Source organism: Kazachstania africana, chromosome 11 (genome assembly GCF_000304475.1).
Source record: "Kazachstania africana CBS 2517 chromosome 11, complete genome".
Classification (NCBI taxonomy): domain Eukaryota; kingdom Fungi; phylum Ascomycota; class Saccharomycetes; order Saccharomycetales; family Saccharomycetaceae; genus Kazachstania; species Kazachstania africana.
Window position 1 is genome coordinate 333,767 of NC_018950.1, and position 17,233 is coordinate 350,999.

A 17,233-nucleotide genomic window follows, 5' to 3' on the forward strand; every position below is an offset into this window, starting at 1 on the left:
AGATTTTTTTACGAATATAATCCTTTTCAACTTTGATAGTAAAAGCTCTTTCAACACTGTATTTTATTAACGTTAATGATATTCCGTGCAAACCGTCGTCACAGTTCATCTCCAAGCTGAAAGAATTTCTTATTACAGTGCAATACACCGCCTGTAACTTCCTCCTTTCTATTCAAAATGTCAACAACTTCACCTACCCAAATTTCATGATCCTGCACAGCAAATGCATCCTTTTTTTTACATATTAGTATACGGTCCACTTGTTCCAAAATTGGAAGTTCGACCTCATTATTTAAGTTATTTTTGTATAAGGAATAATCAAGACCTTGTTTCAAGCCCATAAAAGGCCTGGATGGCCCGTCTAGACCATGCTTAGCAAATCTTTGAGCCAAGCTTACAGAAGAGGTCTCAGGATTGAGAAAGTGAATCGCAAACAGATTGTGAGCCCAGAGATTAGTTGATGTTGCAGAGGGTATCCGTACATTGAATTGAACCAATGGTCTAGGATTTATGGATAAGGACGCCATCGATGTTATCGTAAGCCCATGGTAATCCATCGGAGAAGATCCCATGACAGAAGATGAAGTCACGATCATGGTAGGCATACACATCTTTTTCATAGCTTGTAAAAACAGGCCTGGAGTAGTCATGGTAGGGGAAGTGTCGAGATTGATGTTTTAGGAACTATTTTACTGACGATGACTTTCAACAGGTCGAGGCTTCTCTTTATACTTTTCATCAACATTTTCTCCGCCGCTTCAAGTCATAACTCCGTTCTTCATCTCCACTTGAAAGAACACGTAAAATCGACCAAAGATTACATATAATTCGTTGATTCATATCTATTTGTTATGTTACCGATGCAAGTTATATTCTTATGTTTGTAATGCTGTGATAGGCATCTTTTATATTTTAGTATATACCATTAAACGAACCGAGCTGGTAGGCCGTAGACTACAGGAGCTGCACCATTTAAAAACTTAAGGTGACATGTATCTCTTGATTCTGTCACTGCTTCACTTAAAGTCTTGTATCCTGAGACTTCTCCCTCGATATTCTTTACAAATCCAATCTTTTCAAAGACATTTTGACTGAATTTATCAATATCTTTATCCGTAACATCCCATAAATTTCCTAATACCAGTGGACTACCACCTAACAAATGAGAGTAAACGGTACCCGTAGGCTCAAGTTTGCCATAATATTTCATACTCGCGGAGGAGCAGCCTAGTAAGAAGCTTGCCGACACCGAGTTCAGTTTCTTAATTTCTTTACTACGTATGTATTGCTCACCACCATTATGACCTACATAAATGAACAAATTTGATTCCGTCAACATACTTACTAGCTCTTCTTCAGTTGGCCTCTTGTTCATTATCAATTTCGATCCTGGTAAAGTCTCTGCAGTTTTCTCAAACAGTTCTTTGAAGCTAGATTCTGTCCGTTTTAAATCACCATGCGGGTTAAGTACCATGGAAATATTACTGGACAGAGGTACATTGAGTGGAAAAGAATCAGAAGCATGCGCTTCCAATAACTTTTGCAAGCACCTCACAGACGGCACCCTCGTGACAGATATATCTTTCATGAAAGATAACGTTTCCCAGGGAAATAAGTGGCAAGTGCTACTGACTATCAAAAATGTATGTGATATTTGAGTTCTTCTCTTCACTCTAGAATGGTACCTTTTAATATGTTCCTCGAGCTGTACATGTAACACACTCAAATCAATTTCGTCGTAGGCATTTTCTTCCCCATGAAAGCGTAATGTATCCAATACAAAATATATCAAATCCTCCATCATTGTTATGAAATCTTGATCCTGAGGGTTTATCTTGAGAAATAATTCAATGATCCAATCTTCTATATGCGTGAAAGTCAAGGGACCTCCGAATTGTTTCCTACTAGGTAATGTTTGGTGTAAGACGTTGTAAAATGATTTTTTGAAATCTTCAAAGGCATCTTCATCAATTAAATCGTGACTAAAAAATCCTCTAAAGCCATTAAACCAAGTTGCTTCAACTTTTTCTAATAAATTTTGTAATCTCTTGTCCAAATCATATCTTTTTCTCCACCATGCTTTTCTTGCATCACTTGTGGTAATCTTGCTTGTTACTTCTGCCGACGTAGTTTTGTCACTTTCATCAATTATATTTTGGAGTTCCTTTCTGGCCTCTTTGAAAGACAAATGTAAAGAATCTAAATCTCTAGCATTGCTTCCATTGAGGGGAATATTCAAAAGAATTCTTCTCTTCTTCACGGTGTCGATTTTAGAAAGCAGTAGATTTCCCGTAACCGGACAGATGTCAATGGAAATCACGTTAAATGAGTGAGTCGAGTTCAAAATTTTTTCTTGTGCTGACAGAACATCGTTTCTTTCTGCAGTTACATTATCCTGGAAAGATGCAAATGAGAGTAGATCTAGCTTTTCATAAACATTCTTGTTCGTTTTGACTATAGTTTTATCAAAATATAATGGCATTGATTTTGGAAGATCTGAAAGGTAGAAATTATTCACCAACCCGTTGTTTGTTTTAGATTCATTCAATGTGATAGCTGAGAATAAGTTGGAGGTTAATGAATATAGTGATGAAACTTTTTTGACTTCATGATTATTCAGGTAGTCTATGTTTAAAGACTCAACTGTCGTTTTCATTATTCTTAGATTATTTATGGCAGCCACTCTGTCAAAAATTTGCCTCATATGCTTAGATTTTGGTGTCATATTCGAGGATCTTGGAGAATCGGTCACGTTCGATCCGGATCCTTCCCCGACTACTAGAGATAGTACATTTTTTGGAACTATTGCAACAGGAACATTCTTTATGGATGGAATTGCCAGTGCAGAATCAAAAACATCTTTGAAGAAGGGATCAATATCAATCTGGTTTAAAACATGCTTGAAACTCTTGTCAACATGATTAATGGAATTGAATGAAGAATATTCTTCGGGATACAATTGCGCTTCAATAGTGCGCCCTAATTTCAGCATCCATAGTTTGGGTAAAAGACTACACTCATTATCTTTTCCAAAAAAAAGATTCAAAGATTGTTGTAATTTTTCATGCTCCCCGTTGTCATAAAGGTATTTTGTAAGACTTTGAATATCATGTTCTCCATCTATATAATCGAACGCTTTGTTGGCCTTTTCCAAAGTTATTGATTTCAAAGAGTCTTGTTCCGTTAAACAATAATATTCATAAAGGAAATGTAAGCAATTATAGACGATCGATGGCTCACCAAGATCTGCAACAATTCGCGATAGCTCTTTGGCGTAAAAATCAGCATCCTTTGAAAGCCCAATCTTAATGTAGATACCTATCAACGTTTCATAAGCTGCCATCAACGATTTAATCAAGGCTAGCCTCGACCCTTGCGAGAATTGATGTTGTTTCTTCAACAGAGATAATGCTACTTTTAGGGCCCGTTTACCCTCTATAGTTGCAGCCAGAACATTGTAGTCGGACATATGCAATTTGCATGATGCAATAAACAGGTTAATATTGAACAAAAGAACCTTCACGTATAGCGATGTTGACATATTGGTCGAATTTGCAATATCATATAGATCTTTGCGCAGTATAGGTAAGTCTTGGATGAATAATTTTTCGAAATTAGATGTGTCATTTTTCCATGTTACTATTCGTGCAACCATTTCTGAATATATTATTAACGTTTCAATTTTTGCTTCCTTAAGATCAATAGGGGATTGATTCAAACCCTCCTCAATAGAACGAACGTGATCTGTCATTTGTAAATTGATCACAGCTTCTAGCAAATAGCGTTCAGCTAGCAAAATTATATGTTTATAATATCTTTGATTGAGTTGCAAATTTCCGACAAGATCAATTATAATTTTGTTAAAATTATTAAAACTCAAATATTGAAGCAATGATTTTAAAAATTCAATTTCAAACAAAGATATTCTTTCATTCAAATTCGAAACATTATGAACCCATTTATGGACGTACAATTTTGTAAGTTGCGATAGATTAATAGTTATATGTTTACTCATTTCTAAATTCAGAAGATAAGAAGTCTTTATCAGAACTTCGTATCTATAAAGAAAATGACGCTTGTCAAGTTTCGTATTGAGTTTACCCATATCAACAGATAGATTGCCATTTATAGAGGAGAACAACATATTTGATATAGTAAACCATTGTTCCGTTGGAATTCCGATTGTACTTGAGTTGGCATAGACTAACGAGAGCATTACTTCTGAGCATTGCTGAAACTCGATGTATTCTTGTAAGTTCAATTTAGGGAAGCAACGAATAGAAATCTTTTGACAGTATTCGAAAATATCGGCGAAAGTGTCAAAGTGGGAAAAGATGTGAATATTATAAATAAAATTGAAAAGCTCAATTTTGAGCTTTGTCGACGATGTTGCTGAAAGAAGTTTTTCAAACCTCGAAATAACATACCCAAAACTCTGCTTTTCGGTGTTCATTATGAAGGAAATCATCTCCAATTTTGCTGCCGAGGATAACAATATCGAGTTCTTTGAAATGACAGCGAAATTAAATATAACATTAACAACATTTGACATTCTCTTGAACTGTTCGTATTGAATGCAATACTCTGATAAATTATCCAATAAATGCAAAGCAGGAGTGGTATTGTCCAAGATTTTTTTCATGTTGGAATTTACGAATGCCAATACCTTATCAAATAAACGAAGATACCATTTAGTCGATTTGAAATTTTCTGACCTTATTCTAGTCCATAGATTATCAAGTAACTGCATTTTATGTGCTATAGATTCGCCGTCAGTGGAAGGAGATTCCAACATTTTTTGAGCATGTGATATTAAAATATCCATATCAGAATAGGATAAAGGTGAGGCGCTTGAAAGGATTGCCTCCATATCAGAAAAGTTCATTGTCGGTCTTTTGCTGTCTATCGCTTGTAGATTTGTTAAATCTGTAAGCATAATTTTGGTCATACTTTGATTATATCGAGAATAATGAATATAGTAGGAATTAAGAAATTTCATTAAGAGTTTATCCTCTGACATAAATTTTTTTAGTTGTTTTTCAAAATCTAGAAGCTCTATGTTTTTAATGTACACTGAAAAATCTAATTCATATTGGGCAATATACTGTAGAAATTTCATGCCAAACAGCATTTTGTATTTGGGAGAGATCGTAAAAAAATTAAGTAGTAGTTTTACTAAAAGAGGTATTTTAACCTTTGGATCTTTCAGCAGATATCTGTCATCGTTAGAGAATAAGTATAAAACTGTTTCTTGATATTGAAAAGCTTGTTTCCCCTTGATTATAGCCTGTAAAGCCATTACTTTCAATGTGGATAGGTAGTATTTGTTACAATATGTTAAGTCAGAAAGCAAAATGTCGTGCAAATTCTTCACTTTGAATGGATTTGTCTCATTGTACAGCAACAGCATCTCAAAAATTGCTTCATTAATTTGACCTTGCGTTAAAAGTTTCGCAATGACAGCTAAATGCTGTTTCACAAGGGTCCTAATATGCTGGTGTGAATGGGTTCGAATCAGAAGATTATACAAATTTGCTATTGATTCGTGCAATTGATTCATTTGCGTCCTACCGTACACTGCGAGTTTCATGAACTCTGAGACACTACCTTGACTCAATTCATAGGCTTCAAGGAACCCTACATTATTCTTAATATTCAGACTGTTTTCTTTGCCCCTGGTCATGGAATTGGCAAGTGAATAGTTCTCTAAAGGTAACGTAATCTTCCGTACGGGAGTATTCAATGTTACTTCTTTCAACGGGTCCTCTGGCTTTGCCATGATAACAGTGTGATTTTGTTATTCCCACTAAACGCCACGTACGGCAAATGTTAAACTAGCAGCAATTATCAACGTATACTTCGACTAGTAAAAGGTTTGTATATTTATTTCGAGATTCGTTTTGTTTGGGATCTTAAATTTGTTTTGATACCGGAAGCGAACTTAGGGCTTGATGCTCACACGAAAAGCTTTGTATGGCTCGATGACACTAACTGTTGTATCACGTTGATTCACTACATTTAATGTATAACGCCGTTTGTTAGCCAGTGTTCAATTGATTCAGTTAGTAAGAGTCTCCATTCAAGTTTTGTTCCCAGGACACGCTCAGCTGGAGTGTTCATTAGGGTTTTTTCCAGTGTGATGGCTGGCTAAAATTGATTGAAAAATCCATTTGTGATGAGTAGAAGAAGAAAGAGAACCGCAAGAGACAAGTGTATAGAGATTGGGTATTCTGTTCCGCAGAGGATGGTAGATATTCACGTGTTGGAACAAGCGTCTGATGTGACAACCATACATGAAGCCTTGCAAGCTGTATTAGACGAGTTGGATGGCATAAAATTGGGCACAACTTTGGTTATTGCACAGCACATCATCCCCGTTTATCCATCACTACCTAGACAAACCAAGGCAATACTTCATGATATAGTGTGTGGTTCCTTCGTAGTTTTATCCCAACTGGTAGCGTTTACGAAGAATTTACCAGAAACTGGCAGAGAAGTCACGATTTACAAGCAATTTTTCATTGATTCATTGTCAAACAATCGCAAGTGTCTTTCTAATTACGTTTCTAAATGCTCGACTTCGAAAACTGGAAGAAATAGTTTGAAGTCACTTCTCTTCGGTAGCAAATTGTTTAATCTGGTATCGTCTGAAATCAGTATAATTGAATATTTAGAGTTACTACGAACACAGTGGGGATATATGATAGATTCAGAGTGGGATCAAATAGATAAAGTATTTGCTGGGGAACTAATCATCTCAATGTTATCGTTACACCCAGTTTACTCCCCAAATGTAGTATTTGAAGAGCTGTTCTTTTCAAATTCTACAAATTTCGAAAAATTGACGCAAGTTTTATATTCTTCGAGAGCTTTAAACAAGGAAACAATGGTTTCACGGTACATACTCCCCTTCCTAGAAATACGAACTTCCATGTCAAACTATGGCGATGTTTTTTGCATATTGAAAAAGTTACCTTTGGAGGATGGACTTAATATTAATAAAATATTAGAGATGAAATCAATTATACTGCAGATACTCATTATAAAAACGTTGAATCGATATCAACTTGACAAGCTATTATCGTCACTGCTCTCGCAATTTAACGAGTTGAATGAAACGGAAGATGAAAATATATGTCAATTGCTTGTAATTATTTCGAAATATAAATTAGATGCTTCGAAGAGAGAAGAATTGTGTCACGATTCTAGGTTTTTGGATGCTGTAACAAAGAGGTTATCACATGAAGATACTGTTTTCAGAGAACGCACAATGTTTATTGCCAAAATGCTATCAAATAATGAGTTGAAATATGAAAGTGAATTTGTAATTGAACTGCCAAGTTTGATATTTAATGATAATTCCTTAAATATATCTTTCCAGTCATTGCAGTTACCATCAGAAGATCATCTTCACAGAGAAACAAATACTACTGTACAAATCTCCAATCATATGACCTCATTGTCTTTACAAGAAGAAGACAGTGATGATGACGATGAAATGTACGATAAAAGCTATAAGAGGATAGTGTTTTTGAAAGATTTAGCGCAGGAATTCGAAAATCGTGATAAAAATAAGAGGACGAATATGGTAAATCTACTTAGAGTATGTGTCAAATTGGTGAGACAAAAATCCAGCTTTCCCTTAGAAGTAGGATATTATAGTTCGCAATTAATGATGGAAATTGCGACTTTAAATAATAATTTTGATGAGAAAGACTTCGAAAAATGGAGAATTAATGCTTTAGTTAGTTTACTGGTTGTTGTTCCTGACAAAGTGAAAGATTTGTTTCACATACTGTTTCAAAAAGAATTGTCACTACAACAGAGAATGTCTCTCCTTTCAGCATTGGGATTGTCAGCCAGAGAATTAAGAGGGTACGACGATGCAAGTATACTTAAGCCAAAATATGATTTTCCTACGAGCAGATTGCCCTGGGATAAAGAGGACAAGAAGAAATTGACAGAAATACTGGACACCCCATCCAATACTATCGATTCTCTTGGTACTGTTTGGAGATCTAAAAAGCTGGACATGAAAACCAAATCAGAAGGCCCAAAGAACAACTTTAGAAAGGTGGCACCGTTATTCTTTTACCCTCTAGCACATGGCTGGCTCAATGGTATAGATCTAGGTACCTACGACAAACTGTTCAAGGCACATTATATAGCAACTTTACGGATAGTATACTCCTGCGCAAATCCTGTGCATGAGTACGAGCTTATGACAGATCTTATGGAACAAATTACCGTCCAAGCAATGGAACAAGGCGTTAATATAGAGCCAGCATAGGTCTTCATTATCTGTATATCTTATTTGTATGTATATATTATGATTAACCCTGTAATGTCCGAAAAGCGCTCTATCGAAGATAAATTTAACTTCATAGAAAAATTTATTTAAGCACAGAGTAGGGATTTGAATCTGTCAGCATTGGCATAAGAAGGGCAAGTTGTACGCTAGAATTTTACTGGAAAAGTGTTCTAGAGCTATCAAGAAAGTTACAGTGAGACAATTATGTCATTTTTCAGTTCCCTGAGAGAGAAGACAAAAATCTTAGATCGAATTACAGAGAGTTTTACACCAAGCTTAACAAGGGACGAAAAGTTCAAACTTCAATACAAACTCCCATCAGAGGAAGCTATTTTAGATGATGCAAATGCTGATATTTCATTTATTAGCGCGAATAATGCAGTGTATGATGAAAGTAAAAAGCAAAATGGCTTGAAGGGAGAACCTGTAGCATACATCTTCTCAGGTAAATTATATTTAACTTCACATTATCTGGTGTTTAAAGACGCGTTCGACGAGTCTTCATGCGTCTTAATCCTCAATATTTCAACTATTAAAAGGGTAGAACGATCACCTTCGGCTTCATACTCGTTTGCCTTAATGGTTACCTTATATTCTAGTAGTCAGCTACTGATTCAATTTATAGGACTGCGTTATAAGTCTGAACAATTCTGTGAGTTACTCAAACAAAAATTAAGGGAAAATATACCTAATGCAAAGAAGCTAGACAAATTTTTAGCAACATGTTACTCTGAGTTTTTGATATCTAAAAATGTTTTGAGACGAAAAGATATATTAGCCCCAAGAGCTGGTCTGGGCCAACATTATAAATATCCAGCACATCCAGAAATGGCTAAAGAAAAGGCTAAACTTAGACTTTGGTTCGAGTATTTTAAGGAAAATGGTGAAAATCTGGCCATCATGAAAAATCCAAAGTTTACGAAATTGGTGAGAATTGGTGTGCCTAGTAGAATGAGAGGAGAGATTTGGGAATTATGTTCTGGTGCACTGTATCTACGCTATGCATTCCAAGGCGAATATGAAAGGATTTTGGAAGAAAATAAAGGTAAGACATCTCAAGCCATAGACGAAATTGAAAAGGATTTAAAAAGATCACTGCCTGAATATTCTGCGTATCAAACGGAAGAGGGGATTCAAAGGTTGAGAAATGTTTTGACAGCGTATTCATGGAAGAATCCTGATGTGGGGTACTGTCAAGCGATGAATATTGTTTGTGCAGCTCTATTAATTTATATGACGGAGGAGCAAGCCTTTTGGTGTCTTTCAAATCTTTGTGACGTGTATGTGCCAGGGTATTACTCAAAGACAATGTATGGTACTTTACTGGATCAAAAGGTTTTCGAAGCATTTGTTGAAGAAAAGCTACCTGTCTTAAATGACTACATAGTGAAGCACGATATTCAACTTTCAGTCGTCTCATTACCATGGTTTCTATCACTATTTTATACTTCTATGCCGCTGGAATATGCCGTCAGGATTATGGATATTTTCTTTATGAATGGCGCTAAAACATTATTTCAGGTAGCTTTGGCTGTTTTGAAGCTGAATGCAGACGATATTTTACAAGCGGATGATGATGGCATGTTTATTGCAATTATTAAGAATTATTTCAGAACTCTTGGTGAGAGTGCCCATCCCGATTCACCAGATATTAGATACAGACAAATAACGAAGTTCCAAGAATTATTGGTGACAGCTTTCAAAGAATTTAGCGTGATCACAGATTCCATGATTGCGCAGGGAAGACACAGATACCAGAAAGGTATATTGGAAAATATTGAAACATTTGTAAAGAAAACACAAGTGCGTCATATGCCAAAGACATTCTATCTCTCAACAGATGATTTATCCAACCTTTATGACATATACTACGACAGTATTGAAACACATAAAATAAGCATGGGTACAGGCTCATCGAATATGACTTTTGAGGTCTTCGTACAATTTTTAGGTAAATTCTGTGATTGGTGTAAGCCATGTCAAATGGACAAAGATCCTGCTTTTAAGAAACAAAAAGAAGACTTTTTAAGAAAAATTTTTAACAATTGGGATAGTTCTAGTTTAGGTGAGCTAACTATAAATGACGTTGTTCTTGGTCTAGAAAAACTACTGACAACGGATTTATTAGAATCAATGAATTATTTCTTTACGCTATATGATAGCGATTCCGATGGTGAATTGCAACGTGAGGAAGTACTAGAAATGTCAGAGGGATTAATTTTACTGACGGAACCGTGGAGAAGTGGCAGACTTGTAGATTTTCTAACGAAGAAATCCATTGAGGATGATATTGCGGAAAAAATTGTTAAAGAGAATGGCGATGTTATTCAATCAATGGAAGAAATTGAACTTCCCACAGGCGTTGTTATCGAAGAAGAGAAATATAAATCAGAGCAATCTGAAAGATACCTAAAAGCTGCTAGTAGTTTCTTACAGAGATCTTTTGAATACGCTAAGTCATTGGACCTTTCTGAGGAAGTAAATTTAATTGATTTATCAGATAATGAAGACGATTCCGAAGCAAAAGAAAGTAAAAGAAAGAAGTTTCAATCTTTGAAGCACAATGCTGCCCTCGATCCAACACATTCTAAAGTAATTGACTTGGCCACATTTAGAATGATAATTCTTGCGGACGAAACTTATGAATTGTTCTTTGCACAAACATTGAGATTATCTATTCATCTCAATGAAGGCTTTGCTACTAGCTCCACAAATAAAGTTTTGAAGAGTATGTTGGATGGTATCATTGCTGATGGTAAGAGAGTAGCAGAGCAAGTCCGTCGCCGTGTGGATTCCGTTGCTACAAGAGGTAGTGTCAATTCACTTGATAGTGGCCCTCAAACACTCGGAGGTAGTATTACCAGATCAGAGGATATAGATGATTTTACATCTGAGCATCTTGAAGAACATGCAGATCTACTTCAAGATTCGCTTTTAGATATTTATGATACAAGTGACCACGAGGGGGGACAAACAAGTCAGCAGAGGAAGCTTGAAACTTTAAAGCCACGACCCGTAAGTGAAGGCAATAAGAAGGAAGACCTTATTGAATTCGAAGCATAGTAATTTAGGTTTCAAAATAGAGTATATAGTTTAATAAAAATCGAACTAAATGTACTAGAAAAGTATTGATATAAAAATCAGACATTAATTGAAGAGCTGTGATTACTTCGAAATATCGTGTTTCTTCATTTCAAAATGTTTCTCTCGGGTAATGGCAAGAGGTAGCGAGCATATCGAAAACGAAGCCCTTCTAAGGTCAATTACTCTTAGGGGTTGAACCCAGTAATAGGAGACTGAAATACTGCGTAAGCCAAAATGAATAAGTTGATAAGATGCAATTCCTTTGCAGGAACTTTTGCATTGAGTTCGCTACATAGGAGCCAAGTGCATAAGATACCATATTTATTTAACAGGGCACTTCTTCAACCACATCAAGCCCATTTATTCGTAAGAAACTTTACGAATAATAAAGTATTACTCAATAGAATAGACAAGCACTATACCTCTGGGAGTAAGTTAGCGAGAGCTGCTTTGTATAATCCCTTCGATGACAGCTCATCAGACAGATATTCAAACTTGAATAGATTTCAACAATTTCAACATTCCAACAATCAAAAGAAGAACACCTTAAGTTCGCTTACCATAATTGGTCTAACTACAATGACAGCAATATATTTCGGTTCTGACTATTTGTTTGATCATATTCCGCCTTTTACTTATCTGAAAAGAAAACCAAGAACTCTAGTATATATATTATTAGGTATTAATACTGCTATATTTGGCCTCTGGCAATTACCGAGGTGCTGGAGATTTCTACAGAAGTATATGCTACTACAAAAAGACCATATTCAATCAAAATGGTCGATAGTTGGAAGCGCATTTTCACATCAGGAATTTTGGCATTTGGGTTTCAATATGCTTGCTCTGTGGTCTTTTGGTACATCTCTTGCATCGATGCTGGGAACTTCCAATTTTTTCTCGTTATACATGAACAGTGCAATAGCTGGATCATTATTTTCGCTATGGTATCCAAAGATTGCAAGAATGTCTTTAATGGGGCCTAGTCTTGGTGCAAGTGGGGCCTTATTTGGTGTCATGGGATGCTTTTCGTATTTGATTCCCAATGCCAAGATTCTTTTATTTGTATTTCCTATTCCCGGTGGTGCTTGGGTAGCATTCTTGGGAACTTTAGCTTGGAATACGGCTGGCTGTGTATTACGTTGGGGATCATTTGATTATGCTGCACACTTGGGCGGATCTCTAATTGGTGTCATATATGGTTGGTGCATAAAGAAGGAAATCGAAAAGAGAAGACAAAGACGCAAAAGATCTTTGAAATGGTTTTGATCTTGGAAGTGCAAAGAGACTCAAAATAATTTTGTAAATAGTCGTAAGTATACAAGACTGAACACGAGCTGGGTCCTGCGACACAGAACGTTAAAAGATATCAGTTCATTATTTATTTACTAAATTGGTTTTTCGCAACAACAAAGAATTTATTTCTGGAGGCAGTAGCGGCAGATGTTGGATCCCAGTAGCCGGTAGTCTCATCAGGGTATTTGGCACTTTTTTGTTCTTTGATTTTAGTCAAAAGATCGGTATACGTCAATGACTTTGTTTTCCTTGGTAATAACCTCGCATACCGTTCATTCACAGAAGTGCCTGTCAACGGAACTGAGTCTAATTGATTTATAAATGCAATTTGTTTATTCAATGCTTTCTTGAACCCTTTTGTATCTTGAGAAAACCCTGACAGCTTCATTAATTTATCAAATTCCTTCTGGGAAACTTCTTCTACACTTTCTATCTTATTAAATGACTCTTTTAGAGACCATGATGGTTGTTCCAGATACTTTTTTACCTGGCCAATAGTGGTGAATTTAGATTGTACACTTGCCCTGTTGCTGTAAAAACACAATTGCTTTACTCTTAATTGTTTGAACATATCAATTGAGCTCTCTCACATGAGCAGATGTAGCTGGATGTGGACAATTTATTCGGCTGTTTTCAAACATCTGTCGTGACAGATTCCTCGAGCTCTTCCTATACCTTCCTGTATTCTCGAGGGTGTGTTTGATTGCTGAAGCGGTCGGGTAGTCTACTTTCAAGCCCTAATGTAGGGTCGGGCAAAAGTCCACCCAGCGATCCGACAGTCAAGGTAAGCCCTACTTCATAGCCCTAAAGCAGATATAAGCTTAGTTATCTATGCAACGAAGTTACAGTATCACTTGTTCGTTGGCTATTTCTGGGATGGCGCACCATTTTTCGTTGCGGCCAGTAATTTAAGCAATGGTTAATCGCTAGCAATCCTCATTAAGTTAGAACGAAGCGTATAGTAAGTTTGTCGCGATATCGATCAAGCTTTTATCTGCCATCTTTATTTTCAGTATGCGTGTTTTACTATTTCTGCTTTAGGGCCCTACGTTTCGTCAGCAAATGCACCGGTACTCTGATGTCTCTCCCTTGCAATACAAGGCACTTCGTTAGTCCAGCTTTATATGACATGTCATAAAGAGAGGCGCAACTGACCTCTACACTCATCCAACCATATAGCACAGTCCCTTTTCAAAACAGTACGTGCAAGTGCATTCTAAAATTAACATGCTAAGCCAGTCGATGCGCAAAAGCATTGGAACTCTTCTCCTGTATATCTCTGCCATTCATCTGATTGCTCATTGCCAATATGTTCCATTGTGACAGTTTTAGCCCGTCTCTTATGACGTCCGGGTAACAAATATTGAAAAATTTTCGTGAAAGGCAAAAAGAAAAATTTGTGATGAGATGAGCTATGGTTAATAGTATGGATATAATTTATTCTTTAGTATCATTTCTTTTAAATTATCGAGACAAGTAACCAAACTTTGCAATCATGAGAATCAAGAAGAAGAATACAAGAGGTAACGCTAGAAATTTCATTACCAGATCTCAAGCTGTACGCAAATTGCAAGTTTCTCTAGCTGATTTCAGAAGATTATGTATATTCAAAGGTATCTATCCAAGAGAACCTCGTAATAAGAAGAAGGCTAACAAGGGCTCTACCGCCCCAACTACCTTTTACTACTCAAAGGACATTCAATATTTGATGCATGAACCTGTTTTAGCCAAATTCAGAGAACATAAGACTTTTGCAAAGAAATTAACTAAAGCCTTAGGAAGAGGTGAAGTTTCGTCTGCTAAGAAATTAGAAGAAAATAGAAGTTCCTACAAATTAGATCACATTATAAAAGAACGTTATCCAAGTTTCCCAGATGCCTTAAGAGATGTTGACGATGCTTTGAATATGTTATTCTTATTTGCAAACCTACCAGCCACTACTCAAATCTCTGCTAAAGTAACTAAAGAAGCTCAAACTATATGTAACCAGTGGTTGGCTTACGTTGCCAGAGAACGTCTTGTTAGAAAAGTTTTTGTTTCTATCAAGGGTGTCTACTACCAAGCTACTATAAAAGGTGAAGAAGTTAGATGGTTAGTTCCATACAAGTTCCCGGAAACTATTCCAACTGACATCGATTTAAGAATCATGTTGACATTTTTGGAATTCTATTCAACTTTATTGCATTTTGTTTTGTTCAAAATGTACACAGATAGTGGTTTAGTCTATCCTCCTAAATTAGATTTAGAAAAGGATGAGATAATAAGTGGTCTATCCTCTTACATTTTATCATCAAAGGACGAAAAATCTACAGTTTTTGATTCTGCAACTGAACAATCTAATAGCGATAACGTTGCCACTTTAGATTCATCCGCTTTAGAATCAGCCTTACACGCAGATGAAGACAAAGAAGACCCACAACAAGATCAAGAAGATGATGAAGAAAACGTTGAAAGCGTTGAGTTAGACACATTTGAAGACAACACTAAAAATAAGGGTGATTTGCTAGCTCAACCAACTGAATTCGATTCTCCAGTAGCAACTTTATTCTCTGATTTCGTATTTTTCATTGGTAGAGAAGTTCCAACTGACATTGTTGAATTCTTGATATTGTCTTGTGGTGGTACTGTCATTACTGAAGTTGCATTAGATCATGTAGATGATGAAAAGAAGGAAAAGATGGACTTATCAAAGATTACACATCAAATTGTTGATAGACCAGTTTTAAAAAATAAAGTTGCTGGCAGAACATACATTCAGCCACAATGGATATTTGACTGTATCAATAAAATGGAATTAGTTCCAGCTAACCTCTACTTGCCAGGTGAACCACTACCGCCACATTTAAGTCCTTGGGGAGATGCTATTGGTTACGACCCAAATGCTGAAGATGATGAGGAAGCTGGCTCCGAAAGTGAAGAAGAAGAGGAAGAGGTTGCAGAAGATGAAAACGAAGAAGTCGCTGTTGAAGAAGATGAAGATGACGAAGATCTTGCAGCTCAAAAGGAACTTGAAATGGAAGCAAAGGGTATTGCATACAGTGATGTAAAGGATACCATCAAGAGCGACAACAAGAGCAAAAAGAGAAAGAATGTAACTGAAGAAGATGAAGAAAAAGAATTGAAGATGATCATGATGAGTAATAAACAACGTAAATTATACAAGAAGATGAAATACTCGAATGACAAGAAACAAGAAAAGGTCGATAACCTAAAGAAGAAGAAAGCGCAAATTTCGAAGACTAAAAAGAAATTGGAAAAGTTAGAGAAGAAGTAATTCTTCGCTGTAATAAAGTAGTGTATATGTATATTATTAAGCCCTATAAAGTATAATTTTTTACTTGAGCTCTGTTTTTTCTATATGTCGTAGGCCATTCTCGAGTCCATAGAACTTCTATCGGGTATAGAAAGGTTTACGTACCCTTGCAATTCTTTTTGCAAATTCAGGAGTACTGATTCATTGTGGTTTATTTTATCAACATCTGTGGCCTTAGCGACGTTAATGAAGGCTTTTATTAAGAATCCACCTTTAGTAATTTGTGTATTGCTATTTTCATCATTGACATTCCAAATTTTCTGTAGCTCGATGATCAGATTGTGCTTTAAGTTGAATTTAATACCAATAGTTACGTATTTGAATTCTGAAACATATGCCAATTCGTTCATAAAATGTGTCAAATTTGAACTTGAGCCCGTGGAAGACAAAAGTACAGTTTCTGATATGTTTTGTACAGAAACTTTTCTATTATTACTGCTAGCAGACGCAGGTATATCACTAATGGCAAAAGACCAAGCACTCAAATCCTTGCTTTGCAGAATTTCATTTATCCTTGAACTATCGATTATCCCGGTATTCTCATCATTTGGTAATGTTTTTAATAAATTATAATCCATAATTTCTGATTCTGGAAGATTGAACGAATTCAAGGAGAGGGTTTTCGAAACATTAATTCTTGCCTTTTCTACTAACTGGTTTTTGGAATTTGTATTATTAATTTCATATTCAGGATTTGGTTTCCATATAGTCGATAATCTTGCAAATAGAATCGGTGGGTTTCCAGACAAAGTCGTTATCGTAGAAACAAACAAACTATATGAATCATCATCAATTGCACCAAATAAACTGAGTTGCTGGACCATTTTTCAATCGGAGATGCTTCTTGGCATCTCTCTTTTCAGAAATAATGGTTCAACTTTTTCTTTTTTTTTGATATATTAACCGTTTACATATGGAAATATCTATTTGAAATCATACAAACTCTAAGGCAACAGTACTCAGCGATCAGCAACACATAACATGGCAGTTGATATTCCACGTTCGGTGATTCAGAAATTGATGGGGTTCACTGTGGCAATGGTGGCGTTACCATTGTTGACTTTTTTCATAACACAGCAATTCACAGAAAATACTTTAGTGAGCGGTGGTCTCGCTGCCGCAATGGCAAATGTCGTATTAATTGGTTATATCGTTGTGGCATTCAGTGAAGATACCACTAATATTTCAACGAAGGAGCAAAAGAAAGAAGATTAAAACAGCTCATATAAGAA

General features: G+C 36.0%; 9 protein-coding genes across 9 annotated transcripts; 5 read left to right on the forward strand and 4 right to left on the reverse strand.

Moving 5' to 3' along the window:
* Window positions 1-98: 98 nt before the first annotated feature.
* KAFR0K01600 (flavin reductase family protein) lies at window positions 99-650 on the reverse strand (the record flags this gene model as incomplete). Its single annotated transcript, XM_003959600.1, has 1 exon — window positions 99-650. One exon carries the CDS (start codon window positions 648-650, stop codon window positions 99-101), a length of 552 nt encoding a protein of 183 aa, XP_003959649.1.
* Window positions 651-925: 275 nt separating this feature from the next.
* On the reverse strand, window positions 926-5,779 carry ESP1 (separase; the record flags this gene model as incomplete). The annotated part of the gene is made up of 1 exon (XM_003959601.1): window positions 926-5,779. The coding sequence occupies one exon, from the start codon at window positions 5,777-5,779 to the stop codon at window positions 926-928; it is 4,854 nt and encodes a 1,617-aa protein (XP_003959650.1).
* A 465-nt stretch (window positions 5,780-6,244) lies between these two features.
* Window positions 6,245-8,290, forward strand: TEL2 (Tel2p; the record flags this gene model as incomplete). Its single annotated transcript, XM_003959602.1, has 1 exon — window positions 6,245-8,290. The coding sequence occupies one exon, from the start codon at window positions 6,245-6,247 to the stop codon at window positions 8,288-8,290; it is 2,046 nt and encodes a 681-aa protein (XP_003959651.1).
* A 225-nt stretch (window positions 8,291-8,515) lies between these two features.
* MDR1 (GTPase-activating protein MDR1) lies at window positions 8,516-11,374 on the forward strand (the record flags this gene model as incomplete). The annotated part of the gene is made up of 1 exon (XM_003959603.1): window positions 8,516-11,374. One exon carries the CDS (start codon window positions 8,516-8,518, stop codon window positions 11,372-11,374), a length of 2,859 nt encoding a protein of 952 aa, XP_003959652.1.
* A 255-nt stretch (window positions 11,375-11,629) lies between these two features.
* On the forward strand, window positions 11,630-12,661 carry PCP1 (rhomboid protease PCP1; the record flags this gene model as incomplete). Its single annotated transcript, XM_003959604.1, has 1 exon — window positions 11,630-12,661. One exon carries the CDS (start codon window positions 11,630-11,632, stop codon window positions 12,659-12,661), a length of 1,032 nt encoding a protein of 343 aa, XP_003959653.1.
* Window positions 12,662-12,773: 112 nt separating this feature from the next.
* On the reverse strand, window positions 12,774-13,259 carry GTF1 (glutamyl-tRNA(Gln) amidotransferase subunit F; the record flags this gene model as incomplete). The annotated part of the gene is made up of 1 exon (XM_003959605.1): window positions 12,774-13,259. The coding sequence occupies one exon, from the start codon at window positions 13,257-13,259 to the stop codon at window positions 12,774-12,776; it is 486 nt and encodes a 161-aa protein (XP_003959654.1).
* A 924-nt stretch (window positions 13,260-14,183) lies between these two features.
* On the forward strand, window positions 14,184-15,962 carry NOP7 (mRNA-binding ribosome synthesis protein NOP7; the record flags this gene model as incomplete). Its single annotated transcript, XM_003959606.1, has 1 exon — window positions 14,184-15,962. One exon carries the CDS (start codon window positions 14,184-14,186, stop codon window positions 15,960-15,962), a length of 1,779 nt encoding a protein of 592 aa, XP_003959655.1.
* Window positions 15,963-16,042: 80 nt separating this feature from the next.
* SRB5 (Srb5p) lies at window positions 16,043-16,825 on the reverse strand (the record flags this gene model as incomplete). The annotated part of the gene is made up of 1 exon (XM_003959607.1): window positions 16,043-16,825. The coding sequence occupies one exon, from the start codon at window positions 16,823-16,825 to the stop codon at window positions 16,043-16,045; it is 783 nt and encodes a 260-aa protein (XP_003959656.1).
* A 157-nt stretch (window positions 16,826-16,982) lies between these two features.
* VMA21 (Vma21p) lies at window positions 16,983-17,216 on the forward strand (the record flags this gene model as incomplete). The annotated part of the gene is made up of 1 exon (XM_003959608.1): window positions 16,983-17,216. The coding sequence occupies one exon, from the start codon at window positions 16,983-16,985 to the stop codon at window positions 17,214-17,216; it is 234 nt and encodes a 77-aa protein (XP_003959657.1).
* Between the last annotated feature and the right edge of the window lie 17 nt (window positions 17,217-17,233).